Below are 23298 nucleotides of genomic sequence, written 5' to 3'. Positions count from 1 at the left end.
TTGATTAAAAGAGGAGCTTTATTGAAGGGGTTGTATTTACCTCTCTGGATGGTCACCATCTGTCAGTGAACAAGTACGGTCCACGGCTCGCTAGCTAGCTAGCGTTTTTTGTGCTGGTTGCTCAGTCCCATGACTCTGAAGGTGCAGCTGGCAATCTTCTCATATAGAAGGAACATGAGGGCGGCAGTCAGCACTGTCTGCAGCAGCTTGGCCTCCAGGCCTTTAAACAGACCCAAGAGACCAAATTTCCTAATAAACAAGAGAGGACACAGTAGTATTTTGCACATAGTCACATGTAATGATTAGACACCACATAGCCAACATGTACAAAGTCATTTTCCACTGGCAGATAATCATTCAATCCACGTCAGCCTGACTTTCCATATGATTCGCTTTTTATTATTGCTTTTAACCAGGTTTTTTTTACACTCTGACTCTGTTTTTTCTGACACTGAGAAACTCAATGCATTGTTTGACTCCACCTGTGAGACTGCCTTGAACTCAGTGGCTCCTTTAAAAGTCAAAAAAGGCCAAAACTAAATCAGAACCCTGGTTTAATGAGAGAACACGTGCAATCAGACGCGAGTGCCGCAAAGCTGAACGCAGGTGGAAGAAGGACAAGCTTCAGGTGTCACTCCAGATTTTAAAAAACTGTTGGCATGAATGAATGAACACTTAGTGTCTAACAATCTCTGTGAACCTTTTCAATCCGGTTTCAGGGCAAATCACTCTACGGAGACAGCCCTCGCAAAAATGACTAATGATCTACTGCTAACGATGGATTCTGATGCGTCATCTATGTTGCTGCTTCTTGATCTTAGCGCTGCTTTCGATACCGTCGATCATAACATTTTATTAGAGCGTATCAAAACACGTATTGGTATGTCAGACTTAGCTTTGTCGTGGTTTAACTCTTATCTTACTGACAGGATGCAATGCGTCTCCCATAATAATGTGACCTCGGACTATGTTAAGGTAACGTGCGGAGTTCCTCAAGGTTCGGTTCTTGGCCCTGCACTCTTTAGTATTTACATGCTGCCGCTAGGCGACATCATACGCAAATACGGTGTTAGCTTTCATTGTTATGCTGATGACACCCAACTCTACATGCCCCTAAAGCTGACCAACACGCCGGATTGTAGTCAGCTGGAGGCGTGTCTTAATGAAATTAAACAATGGATGTCCGCTAACTTCTTGCAACTCAACGCCAAGAAAACGGAAATGCTGATTATCGGTCCTGCTAAACACCGACATTTATTTAATAATACCACCTTAACATTTGACAACCAAACAATTACACAAGGCGAATCAGTAAAGAATCTGGGTATTATCTTCCACCCAACTCTCTCCTTTGAGTCACACATTAAGAGTGTTACTAAAACGGCCTTCTTTCATCTCCGTAATATCGCTAAAATTCGTTCTATTTTATCCACTAGCGACGCTGAGATCATTATTCATGCGTTCGTTACGTCTCGTCTCGACTACTGTAACGTATTATTTTGGGGTCTCCCTATGTCTAGCATTAAAAAATTACAGTTGGTACAAAATGCGGCTGCTAGACTTTTGACAAGAACAAGAAAGTTTGATCATATTACGCCTATACTGGCTCACCTGCACTGGCTTCCTGTGCACTTAAGATGTGACTTTAAGGTTTTACTACTTACGTATAAAATACTACACGGTCTAGCTCCGTCCTATCTTGTCGATTGCATTGTACCATATGTCCCGGCAAGAAATCTGCGTTCAAAGAACTCCGGCTTATTAGTGATTCCCAGAGCCCAAAAAAAGTCTGCGGGCTATAGAGCGTTTTCTATTGGGGCTCCAGTACTATGGAATGCCCTCCCGGTAACAATTAGAGATGCTACCTCAGTAGAAGCATTTAAGTCCCATCTTAAAACTCATTTGTATACTCTAGCCTTTAAATAGCCCCCCTGTTAGACCAGTTGATCTGCCGTTTCTTTTCTTTTCTCCTCTGCTCCCCTTTTCCTTGAGGGGGGGGGGGGGGGGGCACAGGTCCGGTGGCCATGGATGAAGTGCTGGCTGTCCAGAGTCGGGACCCGGGGTGGACCGCTCGCCTGTGCATCGGCTGGGAACATCTCTACGCTGCTGACCCGTCTCCGCTCGGGATGGTGTCCTGCTGGCCCCACTATGGACTGGACTCTTACTATTATGTTGGATCCACTATGGACTGGACTCTCACAATATTATGTCAGACCCACTCGACATCCATTGCTTTCGGTCTCCCCTAGAGGGGGGGGGGGGGGGGTTACCCACATATGCGGTCCTCTCCAAGGTTTCTCATAGTCATTCACATCGACGTCCCACTGGGGTGAGTTTTTCCTTGCCCGTATGTGGGCTTTGTACCGAGGATGTCGTTGTGGCTTGTGCAGCCCTTTGAGACACTTGTAATTTAGGGCTATATAAATAAAGATTGATTGGTTGATTGATTGATTGGCATGGATATCAGAGCACAGTAAAAGAGGCAAAAAGAGAACATTTGGCAAATATTATTGCCTCAAATAGTCTTGACCCTCGTGTTTTATTCAAAACCATTGACTCTGTTCTTAATGCCCCTCAGCCTACATGTTTGGAACCCTCCTCTGAATTGTGTAATGCCTTTTTAGAGTATTTTATTGATAAGATTGCCACAACAAGGGCTCTCATTTCTGTTCCGACCTCTGACCCTTCTGTCCCCTTTAACTACTCTGCTGTTTTTAATCAGTTTGAGCAAGTGACTCTGCGGCAGTTACAAGAGTTAACTCATCATATGAAGCCCTCAGGTTCTCCCCATGATGCTGTCCCTCCTACCTTTTTTAAAGAAGTGTTTTCTTGCATAGGGCAGCCTGTTCTTAATATTTTAAATAGCAGTCTGTTTTCTGGAGTAGTTCCTACCAGTTTTAAACACGCCGTGGTTCAACCGCTTTTAAAGAAACCTGGTTTGGACAGTTCAGTTTTAGCCCATTTTAGACCCATTTCTAAGCTGCCTTTCCTCTCAAAGATTTTGGAGAAGATTGTTTTTACCCAGTTAAACACTTTTTTAGAGGACTGTGATGTTTTAGAAGTCTTTCAGTCTGGGTTTAAACCCCTCCATAGTACCGAGTCAGCTTTATTAAGGGTTTTTAATGACATCCTTCGAGCAACAGATTTAGGTGATCATGTGATTTTAGTTTTACTGGATCTAACAGCAGCATTTGATACGGTGGACCATAATATTTTAATTAGCCGCCTGCAGCATCAAGTGGGCATCTGTGGTACTGCTTTGAGTTGGCTGAAGTCCTATTTGACTAACAGGACCTTCTCTGTGAATGTTGCTGGATCTGAATCCTCCGTTGCTCAGTTGACATGTGGGCTCCCACAGGGCTCAGTTTTGGGACCACTTCTCTTTTCTATTTATTTACTTCCCCTGGGCTCAATCCTAAGAAAGCATGATATTTCTTTTCATTGTTATGCCGATGACACACAAATGTATTTTCCATTAAAGAGAAATCATGCCTCTTCAATACAGCCATTACTTGCCTGTCTTGATGATATCAAGGCCTGGATGGCCCTAAACTTCTTACATTTCAATGAAAAGAAGACAGAAGTAATAGTGTTTGGACCTAGTGGTACCTGTGAGCTCCCCCCTGTTGACTTTGGCCCTTTGGCTTTGCACGTTAAGCCCATGGTCACCAACCTGGGCTTTCGTATTGACTGTGGTTTTAAATTGGAGCGTCAGATTGGCACAGTGGTGAAAGCCAGCTTTTTTTATTTACGTCAGCTGGCCAAGGTTAAAAACCTTCTTTCTAGGCAACAGTTAGAGACAGTAATCCATGCCTTCATCACATCTCGGCTGGATTACTGTAACTCTTTATATTTTGGAATTAGTCAGTCTTCCCTCTCACGTCTGCAGCTGGTCCAAAATGCAGCTGCCCGACTTTTAACTAACACCAGAAAAAGAGAGCACATTACTCCTGTTTTAGCCTCCCTCCACTGGCTGCCTGTGTCTTTTAGAGTCCATTTTAAAATGATCTTACTCGTTTTTAAATCCTTACGTGGTCTTGCCCCACCGTACCTCTCTGAGCTGCTCCACCTCTATGCCCCCACCCGGTCCCTCAGGTCAGCTGATCAGCTGATCCTGGAGGTACCCAAAACAAAGCGCAAGCTCAGAGGGGACAGAGCTTTCTCTGTTGCGGGTCCCAAACTCTGGAACGATCTCCCTCTCCATGTGAGACAGGCCCCTTCTTTGGCTATTTTTAAGACCCTTCTTAAAACCCATTTTTATTCACTGGCTTTTAACCCAGCATGAGACTTTAAACTGTTTTTAGCTTTTAACTTTTTGAACTGTTTTTCACTTTTAAACTGTTTTTATCCAACAAACTGTTCTTAGGGTAATTTATATTTGCTTTTTAATTGTGTATTTTTATTTCTGTTTTAAATGTTATTTTTTAGTCTGTCCTTTGCCTCTATTTCTTTGTGGTGTACAGCCCTTTGTTTTTCAACTGTGCTTGTTTTTAAAGGGCTTTATAAATAAAGTTGGTATGGTTGTCATGTCTGTGTGATCATGTTTTGTTTTAGTAATGTTCGGTTTAAATTTTGGACTTTTTGTGCACTTTTGTTTTGTTTTGTCACCATAGCAACCATTAGTTTTCACCTGTCACGTCACGCACCTGTTTTACATTTTGAGTCACGCACCTGCTTTCACTAATCATGTCCATAGTATTTAAGTTCATTCATTTTCTGTTGTTCGTCCTGACGACATCACCACATTTATGCTCCTGCACACTCTCCACACCCTGATGACCCTTGCTACTCTTTTTTTTCATGCCGGTTCCATGCCAAGTAAGTTTTTGTTTGTTAAGCCACAGTTAGTGTTTTGTTTAATTGTTCATAGTTTCTGCCAATGTGCAAGTTTTGTGTTTAAAGTCTAGTTTTATTCTCCGCCACTGTGCGCGCTTTTTGTTTATTCCTTTTTTGATAGTTTAAAATAAATAATGTCTTCACCTTCACGCCATGTCTGGTCCAAATGCTCATTTGCACCACGGGAGAACAAACCAAGCCATAGTCCAAGTCCTGACAATGGTATGGTATGGTATGGTATGGTTGACTGGATTTTGTTTTTTCAAAATTTTGCCCTGGTTTTAATATACACTATATTGCCAAAAGTATTTGGCCACCTGCCTTGACTCACATATGAACTTGAAGTGCCATCCCATTCCTAACCCATAGGGTTCAATATGATGTCAATATGATATGATGTCCTTTCACTGGAACTAAGGGGCCAAGCCCAACTCCTGAAAAACAACCCCACACCATAATTCCTCCTCCACCAAATTTCACACTCGGCACAATGCAGTCCGAAATGTAGCGTTCTCCTGGCAACCTCCAAACCCAGACTGGTCCATCAGATTGCCAGATGGAAAAGTGTGATTCATCAGTCCAGAGAAGGCGTCTCCACTGCTCTAGAGTCCAGTGGTGATGTGCTTTACACCACTGCATCCCACGCTTTGCATTGGACTTGGTGATATATGGCTTAGATGCAGCTGATCGGCCATGGAAAGCCATTCCATGAAGCTCTCTGCGTACTGTACGTGGGCTAATTGGAAGGTCACATGAAGTTTGGAGCTCTGTAGCAAGTGACTGTGCAGAAAGTCTGTGCACTATGCTGACCTCTCTGTCAGTTTACATGGCCTACCACTTGGTGGCTGAGTTGCTGTTGTTCCCAAACTCTTCACTTTTCTTATAATAAAGTTGACTTTGGAATATTTAGGAGCGAGGACTGGATTTGTTGCACAGGTGGCATCCTATGACAGTTCCACGCTGGAAATCACTGAGAGCGGCCCATTCTTTCACAAATGTTTGTAGAAACAGTCTCCATGCCGAAGTGCTTGATTTGATACACCGGGCCAAGTGAAGAGGACACCTGATTCTCATCATTTGGATGGGTGGACAAATACTTTTGGCAATATAGTGTATGTCTCATTTCTTAGTTAAATGTGTAAAAGTTAAATTTTTCAAACACATCAATTAGTGTTGTGCAGTTATTGTTTTCAATTAGATTGATCACAATCTAGACTTGTGATTCATTTCACTTTAGAATTGTGACGAATCACGATGTTACTTGCATCATTGAATGAAGAATGTGTGTCCTGTTTACAATATATTAGGGATGTCCCGATCCGATATTTGGATCGGATCGGCTGCCGATATTTGCCAAAAGTTGCGTATCGGCAAGGCATGGGAAAATGCCGATCCAGATCCAGTTTAAAAAAAAAACTCCGGTCCATGTTTTCCAACGCACCTATTTAAATAGTACATTCCACTTTTCTGTTGCTCCGTAATTTCCGTTCCGCATTTTCCAGCACACCTTCAACACATCTGTGAACTCTCACGCTGTTGCATTTAGCTGCTGGCATTACACGACAGGTTCTTCTCACTCTTTTCTGTGTCTCCCTCTTACAGACAGCAAGTGCACCTTCTTACACACGTCACATACTGTCACGTCATACGTCACATACTGTCACGTCATACGTCACATACGTATACGTCCTCCCCGAGCAGAGAGGTAGCAGCATGGCTAACGTTAGCTGTGATGCTAGCGCAGCGGTGCGAGCAACGCTCCCTCTAAGGCAGTGGTTCTCAACCTTTTTTCAGTGATGTACCCCCTGTGAACATTTTTTTTTAATTCAAGTACCCCCTAATCAGAACAAAGCATTTTTGGTTGAAAAAAAGAGGTAAAGAAGTAAAATACAGCACTATGTCATCAGTTTCTGATTTATTAAATTGTATAACAGTGTAAAATAGTGCTCATTTGTTGTGGTCTTTCTTTAACTATTTGGAAAAAAAGATATAAAAATAACAAAAAACTTGTTGAAAAATAAACAAGTGATTCAATTATAAATAAAGATTTCTACACATAGAAGTAATCATCAACTTAAAGTGCCCTCTTTGGGGATTGTAATAGAGATCCATCTGGATTCATGAATTTAATTCCAAACATTTATTCACAAAAAAATACATCTTTAACATCAATATTTATGGAACATGTCCACAAAAATCTAGCTGTCAACACTGAATTTTTTTTGAGACATTTAAAAAAAATCTCTGCATGAAAGTTTAAAAGTAGCATATATTAATGCAGTATGAAGAAGAATGTTTTAATGTAGACATGCAAGCCTTGAAAGAACATTTTGAAAATCAAGACTACATTTCCTGCAAATGGGTGCATTTCTACCCTATATTTTAACTTTAGATTTATTCTCATATCAAACTCTTTTGGCTGTCTTTTTGACACTTACATCCGGCGCCCCCCTCCACACCCTGGATTATAAATAATGTAAATAATTCAATGTGATTATCTTGTGTGATGACTGTATTATGATGATAGTATATATCTGATAGTATATATCTGTATCATGAATCAATTTAAGTGGACCCCGACTTAAACAAGTGGAAAAACGTATTGGGGTGTTACCATTTAGTGGTCAATTGTACGCAAAGGGAATAAGCGGTAGAAAATGGATGGATGGATGGATGTACGGAATATGTACTTCACTGTGCAACCTACTAATAAAAGTCTCAATCAATCAATCAAAACACATAGAATCATCATACTGCTGTGATTATATGCATCAAGTGTTCATTCAAGGCTAAGGCAGAATATCGAGATATATATCGTGTATCGCAATATGGCCTTAAAATATGGCAATATTAAAAAAAGGCCATATCGCCCAGCCCTAGTTCAATGATGCCATTTCTGTTTGTCATGTATCATTTTGTCTATTTTGTGTTTATCCTTGAATAAACAGGTCAGTTTCTTGTTACCAACCATTGTGTATTATTCAAACTCCCCTAATTCAGCTGGCTAGTTGTTATCAAGAGTACTAAAACCCTTTTCAACATGATTCTGACAACTAAGTAGGCTAAATAACTTTAAACTTTAATACATGCTCGGATAGGCCAGTATCGGTATCGGTCAGTATCGGTATCGGATCGGAAGTGCAAAAACCTGGGTCGGGACATCCCTACAATATATACGCTGGAGATAGGATCTCTGTCACTTTCAACTGTCTTGTTTTTTTTTCTTCACTTTAGTTTTCTGAAAACTCAATAAAAAAAATTTGAAAGAAATAAAAAAAAAAAGACCACCATATATATATATTTTTTGTCCTGTTTAGCTTCTCAGGCAAATCAATCAAGACCACCATATTTTGACACAAATGCAATTGTATTATCAGAATGTCATACAGGAAACATTTTTAAACGCTTTACTTGAATCCACGTAATTGATTTGTTCCCCTGGGGTTGTATTTTGAAGTGACAGCATAAAGCAACATCCTCACTCACGGGCAAATGTATGCACGGACCTGTCCACCGCGCCTTTCAGACAACACCAAATCAGGAGAATGTGCGGTCAAATTAAATTGGCTGATCATTCTGTGTTTATACTTGATTCAGGGTTCGTGCACCTTTTCCACGGCCAAATTCAAGCACTTTTTAAGGACTTTCAAGATCAATTTTTCCAGTTTTTCCACGTAGCCTTCAAAAGGCGAAAACCAGTGTGAATCAATCCATAGCCTTGTTGTTGTTGTTTGAGCTCACCAAATGCTGTCTGGAGGAAAAATAGGGAAAATCTGCTAAAGCCTAACATTGAAGCAGCAGTTATCATGAACTGAATGGGGCATAGAAAATGAAGCAGTGTGACTATTCAATGTCATTGGTGTTTGCAAACGTGTCTTCATTTGTCTTGTTTTTCACATTTCTCGTTCTTTTTCTCACTTCCAGCACTCAAGGACACGGAACAGCACGGATTGATTCACAGCGTATTTGTGCTTGTAAACTGCATGATGTGATATAAATACACGCACCCTCAATGTAGCTGCTGACAGAAGTATATATGTTATACAGAGGTGGGTAGAGTAGCCAGAAATTGTACTCAAGTAAGAGTACTGTTACTTTAGAGATTTATTACTCAAGTAAAAGTAAGTAGTCACCCAAATATTTACTTGAGTAAAAGTAAAAAGTATGTTGTGAAAAAACTACTCAAGTACTGAGTAACTGATGAGTAACATACACACTCATATATATATATATATATACAGGTAAAAGCCAGTAAATTAGAATATTTTGAAAAACTTGATTTATTTCAGTAATTGCATTCAAAAGGTGTAACTTGTACATTATATTTATTCATTGCACACAGACTGATGCATTCAAATGTTTATTTCATTTAATTTTGATGATTTGAAGTGGCAACAAATGAAAATCCAAAATTCCGTGTGTCACAAAATTAGAATATTACTTAAGGCTAATACAAAAAAGGGATTTTTAGAAATGTTGGCCAACTGAAAAGTATGAAAATGAAAAATATGAGCATGTACAATACTCAATACTTGGTTGGAGCTCCTTTTGCCTCAATTACTGCGTTAATGCGGCGTGGCATGGAGTCGATGAGTTTCTGGCACTGCTCAGGTGTTATGAGAGCCCAGGTTGCTCTGATAGTGGCCTTCAACTCTTCTGCGTTTTTGGCTCTGGCATTCTGCATCTTCCTTTTCACAATACCCCACAGATTTTCTATGGGGCTAAGGTCAGGGGAGTTGGCGGGCCAATTTAGAACAGAAATACCATGGTCCGTAAACCAGGCACGGGTAGATTTTGCGCTGTGTGCAGGCGCCAAGTCCTGTTGGAACTTGAAATCTCCATCTCCATAGAGCAGGTCAGCAGCAGGAAGCATGAAGTGCTCTAAAACTTGCTGGTAGACGGCTGCGTTGACCCTGGATCTCAGGAAACAGAGTGGACCGACACCAGCAGATGACATGGCACCCCAAACCATCACTGATGGTGGAAACTTTACACTAGACTTCAGGCAACGTGGATCCTGTGCCTCTCCTGTCTTCCTCCAGACTCTGGGACCTCCATTTCCAAAGGAAATGCAAAATTTGCATGGTTGGGTGATGGTTTGGGGTGCCATGTCATCTGCTGGTGTCGGTCCACTCTGTTTCCTGAGATCCAGGGTCAACGCAGCCGTCTACCAGCAAGTTTTAGAGCACTTCATGCTTCCTGCTGCTGACCTGCTCTATGGAGATGGAGATTTCAAGTTCCAACAGGACTTGGCGCCTGCACACAGCGCAAAATCTACCCGTGCCTGGTTTACGGACCATTGTATTTCTGTTCTAAATTGGCCCGCCAACTCCCCTGACCTTAGCCCCATAGAAAATCTGTGGGCTATTGTGAAAAGGAAGATGCAGAATGCCAGACCCAAAAACGCAGAAGAGTTGAAGGCCACTATCAGAGCAACCTGGGCTCTCATAACACCTGAGCAGTGCCAGAAACTCATCGACTCCATGCCACGCCGCATTAACGCAGTAATTGAGGCAAAAGGAGCTCCAACCAAGTATTGAGTATTGTACATGCTCATATTTTTCATTTTCATACTTTTCAGTTGGCCAACATTTCTAAAAATCCCTTTTTTGTATTAGCCTTAAGTAATATTCTAATTTTGTGACACACGGAATTTTGGATTTTCATTTGTTGCCACTTCAAATCATCAAAATTAAATGAAATAAACATTTGAATGCATCAGTCTGTGTGCAATGAATAAATATAATGTACAAGTTACACCTTTTGAATGCAATTACTGAAATAAATCAAGTTTTTCAAAATATTCTAATTTACTGGCTTTTATCTGTATATATACATATATATATATATATATATACATATATATACATACATACATACATATACATTGATATATACAGTATATCATTCATATGTATTTATTTTGCTGTTTTTGTTTACATGTTAAAGGTGTTTTAATGAATATACATGCATGTTTAACATATATAGATTCCTTTCTTTAATGAAGACTAGAATATAAGTTGGTGTATTACCTGATTCTGATGACTTGCATTGATTGTAATCAGACAGTAGTGATGATAATGTCCACGTTTTCAAATGGAGGAGAAGAAAAGTTCCTCCTTTCTGTCTAATACCACATGAAAGTGGTTGGTTTTTGGCATCTTATTTGTCCAGCTTCCATATTCGTTTTTATACACTTTACAAGAAATATATTGGCGTCAAACTCCGTAGCTTGCTAGCTTGTTTGCGCTGGCTTTCGGAGACTCTTGTTTTGAAAGCGCAGGCGCGATGGAGCGGCACTTTTATTGTGAAGACAGGAACTGTGCAGTCAGTCTTTAGGCTTTTGACGGGATGTACGGTTGAAATAAAAAAGTGTCTTTTTTCCTTCACACTTTTGATTGATTGATTGGAACTTTTATTATTAGATTGCACAGTACAGTACATATTCCGTACAATTGACCACTAAATGGTAACACCCGAATACGTTTTTCAACTTGTTTAAGTCAGGTCATGTGACCACCTGTCTCTGTTTGATTGGTCCAACGTCACCAGTGACTGCATCTGATTGGTGGAACGAAGTGAACGTCACCAGTGACTGTATTTGTTGAAACGCAGGCACTATGAAGGTCTGTCTGACAGACCAAAACAAACAAAGCGTACATTAACAGATCGATAAAAATTAGTAGCGAGTAGCGAGCTGAATGTAGATAAAAGTAGCGGAGTAAAAGTAGCGTTCCTTCTCTATAAATATACTTAAGTAAAAGTAAAAGTATGTTGCATTAAAATTACTCTTAGAAGTACAATTTATCCCAAAAGTTACTCAAGTAGATGTAACGGAGTAAATGTAGCGCGTTACTACCCACCTCTGATGTTATATCATTTCATCGTTGGTTAGAATAAATAAATACAATGTATAAATAAAAGTTCTTATTTACATATAATGTGATTAAAAATTTATTCCCATGCAAGTATATGTTAACTTTATTTTTGTTACAAAACCCATGTAAATTGGAGGGGAACATATTTTTTGTTCCGGTTTGGTCACATTGTTGGGGGGGACAATTCATATGTGACGGAATAAGGGATAATTGTTTTGTTTTTAAAATGCACTGTAGCACTTTGAGGTTGTTTGCTCGATGTAAAGTGCTTTAAACAAATAAAATCTATTATTATTATTATTAAATAGTGCACCCACCTCACTCTGTTGACTAGCAGACACTTGACGGTCATTAGACTGGACAGCAGCGTAGACTTTGTCGACTTGTTGAACTGACCAAACTGCAAATCAAAAAATAAACAATTGCATACCTGCCAACTTTTGAAATCAGAAAAACCTAGTAGCCAGGGTCCAGGGGCCTGGTGGGGGGTTCAGGAAAATCATTCAGCAAAATGATTATTAGCATTCAGACAGGTTAAAATGTTGCTAAAACCATCACTTTTCTATCAGTCACAGTGACTTTTCAAAACAAAAATATTACAGCAAAAATCATATGGGTTGATTGACATGTTTATTCTGTAAGCTAACTTCAATAGTTTGAAATTATTTTGACAGTTAATGCCAGTTATCCTGTCAACCTTTCACAAGACTTCAATTTGTTCATTGAAAGTATAAACACTTTTTACAGTAAACAAATGGTAAAACAGTACTAAACAATTCCATTAAAAAAAAAATTGGTGTCATTATTAACTTTCTGCCCAAGCTTGTATAATCTACTGCCTTGTTCAATTGTAAAAAATATTCTGTGCCTAAAATTCACATTTCTATCACAATTATCATACTGTAAACATGGTAAGCTAACTTCATTAAAATTAATAGTCCTGTCAATAGCATGGAATTACAATTCAAATGTAGTTTTTTTGTAAGCCTTTCAAAAGAATTCAAAATATGAAAAATTCATGAAAATTAATTGAAGCCATCAGACACTTGAAAAGTGGCACATCACATCTCTAATGTAATCATTTGAACTTTTCAACAGAAATAGCACTGCAAAAATATTAAGGACATACTTCTGTATTTTGGTAGTTATGCTGTCAACATTTAACAAGATTTCTTCAACTTGGACTTGAAAGCATAAATAGTATAAACACTTTTAACAGTATAACAGTACTAAACAATTCCAATAGATAACATTGGTGTCATTACCTTTTTGTGGCTAAAATCCAAATTTATTCTATCAGATTGATCATACTGCAAAAATGATATGGTAACTTTATGATAAGTTTACTTCATTAAAATGTAATTCAATAGCATCATTAGCATGGAACTACAATTCAATTGCAGTTTTCTGTAAGCCTTTCAAAAGAATTGAAGAAGAATGAATGAAAATGAATTTTAGCAATCAAGACAGTTGTAAATGCAGCACATCACATCTTCCATGGTCAGTATTTTGTCAATGTTTTCGCCTGTGGAAGCCGTATTGCATTCCCTCAAAGACAGAAGTACTGACAATACTTTTCCAATGTCATCATCGAAATATCGAACACAAATGGGGTACAGTTTTACATCGTCATAATCGGTGCTGCCGTCAGTCGACGTGCTAAATGGTTCCGTCTTCATGACATGGGCGATACTTTTTGAGGATTCTGTTCCAAGACACTGAATAATGTTTGATGTTTTGGTTCGACGACATCCATATTTTTTGGCGATTTTCGAGTCGGGAAACATTTTCCGAAATAACTGTCCCATGTGATCAGCCAGTGCGATTGGAAGTCCATGCTCAATTATTGCCTCCGTAAATAAAACTTCGGCATTTATCACATCCAAAGAATCTGTTTGGGCGACGAAAAACGTTGAAAGTTTTCCACTTGTATCGCTAGCAACGGCATTAGACTTGTGTTTTTTTGTCCCAACGTGGTCTTTTACATCGCTAATTCCTCCGTGGTTCCTCAAGGTCAGAACTGGGAGGAAGTGGAAGGCACAGGAGGCCGTTGACCAGGCAGAAGCAAGGCTGAGACATGGCGTCTTAGTAGGTGCTGTGGCGGTCGGTCGAGCTGGGCTGGGTAGCCATACAAGACCACGCTACGACAAAGCCCAGGGTCGAGAGAGACGGCTGATGGTGCAGGGAGAGATCCGTGCAGAGGTTGAGGAGGAACGCCGGAGCAAGACAGTGGCCATGCGCCAGCAAGGAGCCTGGACAAATTGGGACCACGCATCTACCCGGAAGATCACCTGGACAGAACTTTGGAAGTCAGAACCAGCAAGACTCAAGTTCCTGATCCAGTCAGTGTATGATGTCCTCCCAAGTCCATCCAATCTTCATTGCTGGGGGCTAGTAGAAACACCTGAATGTCCACTGTGCAAGGCACAATGTTCCCTGGAGCACATCCTGAGCTGCTGCCCTAAAGCCCTGGGAGAGGGGAGGTACACTTGGCGCCACGACCAGGTGCTGAAGGCAGTAGCAGACACCATTGGCACTGGAATCCAGCAGAACAAACATCATCTCCCAGTCAGACATAACATCTCCTTCGTCAAGGCAGGGGACAAACCACAGGCTGGATTTAAGGCCCCAACCGGACTGCTAGCCACAGCCCGTGACTGGCAGCTTCAGGTGGATCTCGGCAGACAGCTGAAGTTTCCAGAGCGCATAGCAAGGACATCGCTGAGGCCAGACCTTGTCTTAACTTCTGACTCAACAAAGCAAGTTGTGCTGCTGGAACTTACAGTCCCCTGGGAAGACCGGATGGAGGAGGCCCATGAGCGAAAGAAGGCCAAATACCTTGAGCTGGTCGAGACATGCAGAGAGATCGGCTGGAGGACCCGCTGTGAGCCTATAGAAGTGGGCTGCAGGGGCTTTCTAGGGCAATCTGTGCATCAAGCATTCAGACTTCTTGGAATCAGAGGGTTGCTGGAGAGAAAATCCACCAGAAATATCAGTGAGGCTGCTGAGAAAGCCTCAAGGTGGTTGTGGATCAAGAGGGGAGACAGATGGAGTAGTTCGCTGCTTGGACACAAGCCAGGGCCTGATCAGCCCCGGTTGGGTCGCCCAGGCGAGGGTGTATAGAGATCAAAGACCCGAAACACCCAATGAACCTTGGTTCTTTACTGATGATGTGTTCAAGCTGCACCGCAAGGTGTTTCTCAAATCCGTGTCCGATCAAAAAATCTTGTCTGCACAAGGTGCAATTCGCGTAGTTGTCACCCTTTTTGGAACGGATAATTATTCCCGGATAGGCTTTTGAATATTCTTCACGGAATGACTGCAGTTTTCTTTTCGGTTTAAGACTCGTTTGCGATTTTTCTCCGGCTGATTCCATGATCGTTCGCTCGTTTGGAAACAATGGCAACTGGTGCCTCGCACATGGCATTCGGAATGGCTCGATAGGAAGTTACGGGAAGCAGTGTCGATTGTCATTGTTGTTACGCGATTTCGTGAATAAAACTTTAAAAAAAAAAAAAAAAAAATTTTAATGAATGAAAAACCGTATTTTTTATCACTGCGACCGTAACCCGGAATAGGTTGATGAAAACCGTACTAATTACGGGAAAACCGGAGTAGTTGGCAGGTATGCAATTGCACAAAAAATGTTATTGGCTAAATGGAGTTAACGCCTCAGCCAAATGTGCGAGCGATTGGAAGAAGACGTAATAAAAACTAATAAAAGTGATGAGTGTCTGAACACGCTTCATGACATTGTGGGAATTGGAGTTGCTGCTAAATTCACAAACTGGATCAGAATAGAGGAAAATCTATTTGCTTTCACTGTTTTTGATCATGCTTAAAATGACTACAGTCATCCCTCCTTTATTTTGTTCTTTGGTCCCAGGCCTGAACCTGGTCAACAAATGTACGTTAATTAATAAATCACTTTTTTTTTTGTTTACAACCTTCTAAATCAGGGGTGCTCACACTTTTTCTGCAGGTGAGCTACTTTTCAATTGATCAAGTCGTGGGGATCTACCTCATTCATATACATCATTTATATTTACTTATTTATGAAACATGTTTTTGTTAACAAGTTAAAGGTGTTTAATGATAATACAAGCGTGTTTAACACTTATAGTTAATATTGTTAATAAATTAAAGGTGTTTAATGAAAATACAAGCATGTTTAATACATATAGTTAATATTGTTAACAAGTTAAAGGTGTTTAAAGATAATACAAGCATGTTTAACACATATAGTTAATATTGTTAACAAGTTAAAGATGTTTAATGATAATGCAAGCATGTTTAACACTTATAGTTAATATTGTTAATAAATTAAAGGTGTTTAATGATAATACAAGAATGTTTAACACATAGTTAATATTGTTAACAAATTAAAGGTGTTTAAAGATAATACAAGCATGTTTAACACATATAGTTAATATTGTTAACAAGTTAAAGATGTTTAATGATAATGCAAGCATGTTTAACACATATAGTTAATATTGTTAATAAATTAAAGGTGTTTAATGATAATACAAGAATGTTTAACACATAGTTAATATTGTTAACAAGTTAAAGGTGTTTAAAGATAATACAAGCGTGTTTAACACTTATAGTTAATATTGGTAACAAGTTAAAGGTGTTTAATGATAATACAAGCATGTTTAACACATATAGTTAATATTGTTAATAAGTTAAAGGTGTTTAATGATAATGCAAGCATGTTTAACACTTATAGTTAATATTGTTAATAAATTAAAGGTGTTTAATGATAATACAAGAATGTTTAACACAGTTAATATTGTTAACAAATTAAAGGTGTTTAAAGATAATACAAGCATGTTTAACACTTATAGTTAATATTGGTAATAAGTTAAAGGTGTTTAAAGATAATACAAGCATGTTTAACACATATAGTTAATATTGTTAACAAGTTAAAGATGTTTAATGATAATGCAAGCATGTTTAACACATATAGTTAATATTGTTAATAAATTAAAGGTGTTTAATGATAATACAAGAATGTTTAACACATAGTTAATATTGTTAACAAGTTAAAGGTGTTTAAAGATAATACAAGCGTGTTTAACACTTATAGTTAATATTGGTAACAAGTTAAAGGTGTTTAAAGATAATACAAGCGTGTTTAACACGTATAGTTAATATTGGTAACAAGTTAAAGGTGTTTAATGATAATACAAGCATGTTTAACACATATAGTTAATATTGTTAATAAGTTAAAGGTGTTTAAAGATAATACAAGCATGTTTAACACATATAGATTCCTTTCTTTCATGAAGACAAGAATATAAGTTGGTGTATTACCTGATTCTGATGACTTGCATTGATTATGCAGTGGTGCTGATAAGGTCCGCATTTTCGAATGGAGGAGAAAAAAAAGTCCTCCTTTCTGTCCAATACCACATGAAAGTGGTTGGTTTTTGGCATCTTATTTGTCCAGCTTCCGTACTCCTTTGTATACACTTTACAAGAAATACATTGTCGGCAAACTCCGTAGCTTGCTAGCTTGTGCACGCCAGCTTTCTGAGACTCTTATTTTGTTAGCGCAGGCAGGATGAAGCAGAGCTTTTATTGTGCAACTGTGCAGTCGGTCTTTGGAGTTTTGACGACAGGTGCGGCGCCAGAGTCTGTTGAAATAAAGTGTTTCTCGCCTTCCAGTCGGTAATTTTAATGAGCTGGCAGCAGCCAGCGTCATCTCAGAAGACCCTCGGGTGCCGTGAATGTCAATCAAGTGACGAAAGTGACGTCATAGTGAAGATTTATGATCGCTCATTTTTAGGACTATTTTTTTAATGCCTGGCTGGTGATCGACTGACACACCCTCCGAGATCGACCGGTAGCTCGCGATCGACGTAATGAGCACCCCTGTTCTAAATGATCATTTTTCCAACCAATATTAGTCATCTAAACATGAAATGACACCCATATGGTTACCTTGCACAAAGTTAGAACGCTGCTAAAAATAGGCAAAGTTGGTCAATTTGACAGTCGCATCTACTAACATTAGCCGTGTTGTTAGCATTGCGCGTCCTGTGTTGTCATTCCACACGGCTCACGCTTACCAATGTCAAGATGATATGCACCGACTGACTTCATCTCTACTCAGCTGCCGATAACAAGTCTTAATAGCATTAAGTGGCGCGCTAGTATTGGTACATCTTGCCTTTTGACCGCAGAGTTTGACAACGGTTGCCATTACTAGCGTTTATTTGTAGTACAAACCCCGTTTCCATATGAGTTGGGAAATTGTGTTAGATGTAAATATAAACGGAATACAATGATTTGCAAATCATTTTCAAGCCATATTCAGTTGAATATGCTACAAAGACAACATATTTGATGTTTAAACTCATAAACTTTATTTTTTTGCAAATAATCATTAACTTTAGAATTTGATGGCAGCAACACGTGACAAAGAAGTTGGGAAAGGTGGCAATAAATACTGATAAAGTTGAGGAATGCTCATCAAAGACTTATTTGGAACATCCCACAGGTGTGCAGGCTAATTGGGAACAGGTGGGTGCCATGGTTGGGTATAAAAGTAGATTCCATGACATGCTCAGTCATTCACAAACAAGGATGGGGCGAGGGTCACCACTTTGTCAACAAATGCGTGAGGAAATTGTTGAACAGTTTAAGAAAAACCTTTCTCAACCAGCTATTGCAAGGAATTTAGGGATTTCACCATCTACGGTCCGTAATATCATCAAAGGGTTCAGAGAATCTGGAGAAATCACTGCACGTAAGCAGCTAAGCCCGTGACCTTCGATCCCTCAGGCTGTACTGCATCAACAAACGACATCAGTGTGTAAAGGATATCACCATATGGGCTCAGAAACACTTCCGAAACCAACTGTCAGTAACTACAGTTGGTCGCTACATCTGTAAGTGCAAGTTAAAACTCTCCTATGCAAGGCGAAAACCGTTTATCAACAACACCCAGAAACGCTGTCGGCTTCGCTGGGCTTGAGCTCATCTAAAATGGACTGATACAAAGTGGAAAAGTGTTCTGTGGTCTGACGAGTCCATATTTCAAATTGTTTTTGGAAACGGTGGACGTCGTGTCCTCCGGACCAAAGGGGAAAATAACCATCGGGATTGTTATAGGGGCAAAGTGTAAAAGGCAGCATGTGTGATGGTATGGGGGTGTATTAGTGCCCAAGACATGGGTAACTTACACATCTGTGAAGGCGCCATTAATGCTGAAAGGTACATACAGCTTTTGGAGCAACATATGTTGCCATCCAAGCAACGTTACCATGGACGCCCCTGCTTATTTCAGCAAGACAATGCCAAGCCACGTGTTACATCAATGTGGCTTCATAGTAAAAGGGTGCGGCTACTAGTAAAATACCACAACGGAGACCCTCGGACTGTTGAACAACTTAAGCTGTACATCAAGCAAGAATGGGAAAGAATTCCACCTGAGAAGCTTCAAAAATGTGTCTCCTCAGTTCCCAAACGTTTACTGAGTGTTGTTAAAAGAAAAGGTGATGTAACACAGTGGTGAACATGCCCTTTCCCAACTACTTTGGCACGTGTTGCAGCCATGAAATTCTAAGTTAATTATTATTTGCAAAAAAAAAATAAAGTTTATGAGTTTGAACATCAAATATGTTGTCTTTGTAGCGCATTCAACTGAATATGGGTCGAAAAGGATTTGCAAATCATTGTATTCCGTTTATATTTACATCTAACACAATTTCCCAACTCACATGGAAACGGGGTTTGCGCAAATGCCCAAAGCTGCTAAAACTGATGCAAGAGTGAGCGCTCTTGTAATCCGTAACAACGCATCAAATGATCTGGCATTTATCAAGGCTGGAAAACTTACCGCCTTCCATTTTCATTTATACCGTCCGGTTAATTGACATATCCGGCATACTAAGGCAAGTAAATTGTATAATAATATCTAAACAGCCACATTCATGCATGAATATGAGGAAAAGCTGCTGATGGTGTATTTGACGGAGAAGCAGCTGGAATGGTATGTTATAGAAGTCTGCTCTGTAAGGTGAATTATTATTACATTACTTCATAAAGCTACTGTAGTTGTTTAGTACATACATTCTATTGAATTGTTTGTATACAATATGTATTAGCTAAAAGTTGAGTTTGTGTTTATTTGTAAGATGCATGCATACAACATGACACATGCATGCATACAACATGACACATGCATGCATACAAACATGCATGCATACAAACATGCATGCGTACAAACATGACACATGCATGCATACAACATGATACATGCGTGCATACAACATGATACATGCGTGCATACAACATGATACATGCATGCATACAACATGACACATGCATGCATACAAACATGCATGCATACAAACATGACACATGCATGCATACAAACATGACACATGCATGCATACAACATGACACATGCATGCATACAAACATGACACATGCATGCATACAACATGACACATGCATGCATACAACATGACACATGCATGCATACAAACATGCATGCATACAAACATGACACATGCATGCATACAACATGATACATGCGTGCATACAACATGATACATGCGTGCATACAACATGATACATGCATGCATACAACATGACACATGCATGCATACAAACATGCATGCATACAAACATGACACATGCATGCATACAAACATGACACATGCATGCATACAACATGACACATGCATGCATACAAACATGACACATGCATGCATACAACATGACACATGCATGCATACAAACATGCATGCATACAAACATGCATGCATACAAACATGACACATGCATGCATACAACATGATACATGCGTGCATACAACATGATACATGCATGCATACAACATGACACATGCATGCATACAACATGACACATGCTTGCATACAACATGACACATGCATGCATACAACATGACACATGCATGCATACAACATGACACATGCATGCATACAACATGACACATGCTTGCATACAACATGACACATGCATGCATACAACATGATACATGCATGCATACAACATGATACATCCCAATTTCCAGTTTCTCTATTCAACATGTTGGAAAAGGAGTAGGAAGAATCAGAGCTTATTTAATCCGACCCCTTTTCCTTTACATAGCAGTCGCTAATACTTTTGTTCACTTCCTGTTCTTAATGTATTCACAATATACTCCATAAGTAATAACATTAAAAAAAAAGAGAAGTTATATTTCATATGGTGAGATAAATAGGATTATTTTGAAAATGAATGTATGGGTGAAATAAATTCAGAATGTTTATCATGGTTCTTCTTCTTTGTACTTTGTAAACACTTTAAATATGAAGAGTTTCTTGAAGTGGATCATATTAGTACATTGTTTGATTTATTTAATTAGTCCATTCCATCATTTAATTCCACATACTGATATACTGAAGGTCTTAAGTGCTGTACGTGCGTACAAATGTTTTAAATTAAAATTTTCTCTAAGATTATATTTCTCCTCTTTTATTGAGAAGAATTGTTGTACGTTCTTGGCTAGCAGATTATAGTTTACTTTGTGTATAATTTTAGCTGTTTGCAAATTCACTATGTGGTGGAATTTCAGTATTTTCGATTCAACGAATAAAGGGTATGAATCATCTCTATATCCAACATTATGTATTATTATAACTGATCTTTTTTGTGACAGTTAATGAATGAAGTGTACTTTTGTACTTATTTCCCCATAGTTTGTTTGTCTTTTTTAAAAGTGTGTTGTTTTGGGGGGCTGAGCAGCAATTTAATGTATTTAAATACATTTCAATGGCAGATGTTAATTTGATATACAAGCTTTTGTGTTAAGACAAACCCACTTAAGCTGGCAAGTTGAGGCACTACTGTAAACGACTTAAACCTGACTTAATTTACCACTTTCTTTAGGCCCAAAATACATAAAAAAGCCTTTAAAAAAAAATCTGCGATATGGTGAAGCTGCATTATTTGAAGTGTGACATGGCGAGGGGACGATTGTATCACCAAATTGTAGAAAGTTAATGAACTTTTGCCTCCAAAAACAGAAGCACAAAATGTAAAAATGAATGTTTCTTTAATTAGTATAAGTAACATTGATATATATAGCAACTAGTTAGCCATCAATGATTGTGTCAGCTTGAAAGAGGTGAGATTTAATATGCAATAAAACTGTTTTTCAACCACTGTGCCGCGGCACACTACTGTGCCGTGAGATACAGTCTGGTGTGCCGTGGGAGATTATCTAAATTCACCTATTTGGGTGAAAAGTATTTTTTGTAAACCAGTAATTATAGTCTGCAAATGATATGTTGTTGTTGAGTGTCGGTGCTGCCTAGAGCTCGGCAGAGTAGCCGTGTAATACTCTTCCATATCAGTAGGTGGCAGCAGGTAGTTAATTGCTTTGTAGATGTCGGGAACAGCGGGAGGCAGCGTGCAGGTAAAAAGGTGTCTAATGCTTAAACCAAAAATTAAAAAAAAGGTGAGTGCCCCTAAGAAAAGGAATTGAAGCTTAGGGAAGGCTATGCAGAACGAAACTACAACTGAAATGGCTACAAAATAAACAATAACAGAATGCTGGACGACAGCAAAGACTTACTGTGGAGCAAAGATGGCGTCCACAAAGTACATCCGAACATGACATGACAATCAACAATGTCCCCACAAAGAAGGATAAAAACAACTGAAATACTCTTGATTGCTAAAACAAAGTAGATGCGGGAAATATAGCTCAAAGGAAGACATGAAACTGCTACAGGAAAATACAAAAAAAAAAGAGAAAAAGCCACCAAAATAAGAGCGCAAGACAAGAAGTAAAACACTACACACAGGAAAACAGCAAAAAAGTCCAAATAAGTCAGGGTGTGATGTGACAGGTGGTGACAGTACACCTACTTTGAGACAAGAGCTATATTGATGCATGCTTGGTTATGCTTTTAAAGTCATATCCAACAATTGTGACAACGACTTTTTACTGTCAACTGAGTTTCAATTTTTAATGATTTATGCTGGTGGTGTGCCTCCGCATTTTTTCAACGCAAAAAATGTGCATTGGCTCAAAAAAGGTTGAAAAACACTGGACTAAAAGACCTACCCTGAGAATGGACTGCACAGTCTGCAGGGGGTAGGTCACGGTGGTGGCAACCGCTTTTGCAACTGCGCCAATCACGAAAACCTCAAAAGATGACAGCTGTGAAGAAATACAGGAGAAGTTGAGTTAATAATGCAGTTTTGTGTATTTAGATGTGTAGAAACCTGGTGGTCTGAAGTTCTGAGTCTTCCTAAGTGTGTGCTTTGATAGAATAATGAGCTATGACTGATGCACTAGACTGAAAGGGATTTCCACACACTTTAATCCTCACATGGACCGTGTGAGCGGAAACACCAGCTCTCACCTCCCTGAGAACTCCTCTCCTCAGTTGCCTCTTCAGACCTTCATAGATCATGAACTGGATGGCAGGGTTCAGGACCAGCAGCAGGGAAGGGAAGGTGCCGTTCCACAGCGCTCCCACACCCTCGTCTTGGATGATCTGCACAAAAGCATCTGGAAAAAACCAACAACACCCAGATGAACAATAAGGAGAGAATA

The 23298-nt window shown here is 39.3% G+C and overlaps 1 protein-coding gene across 3 annotated transcripts in view; it reads right to left on the bottom strand.

Annotated features, from left to right (window-relative positions):
- The window catches only part of slc25a17 (solute carrier family 25 member 17), a 37452-nt gene continuing 14154 nt past the window's right edge, over positions 1 to 23298 (bottom strand). For all 3 annotated transcript variants that reach the window (XM_061982113.1, XM_061982112.1, XM_061982111.2), the window contains exons 6-9: positions 23105 to 23253; positions 22804 to 22899; positions 12032 to 12114; positions 1 to 249 (exon numbers count right to left, since the gene is read on the bottom strand). In XM_061982113.1, coding sequence (XP_061838097.1) covers positions 99 to 249; positions 12032 to 12114; positions 22804 to 22899; positions 23105 to 23253 — 479 coding nt within the window. In that variant the 3' untranslated portion in view covers positions 1 to 98. The remainder of the gene's footprint in view (positions 250 to 12031; positions 12115 to 22803; positions 22900 to 23104; positions 23254 to 23298) is intronic.

The sequence above is a fragment of the Nerophis lumbriciformis genome, linkage group LG24, assembly GCF_033978685.3.
Source record: "Nerophis lumbriciformis linkage group LG24, RoL_Nlum_v2.1, whole genome shotgun sequence".
In the NCBI taxonomy this organism is placed as follows: domain Eukaryota; kingdom Metazoa; phylum Chordata; class Actinopteri; order Syngnathiformes; family Syngnathidae; genus Nerophis; species Nerophis lumbriciformis.
Note: the sequence above shows the minus strand (reverse complement) of the source record. Positions and strands in the feature narration are given on the sequence as shown.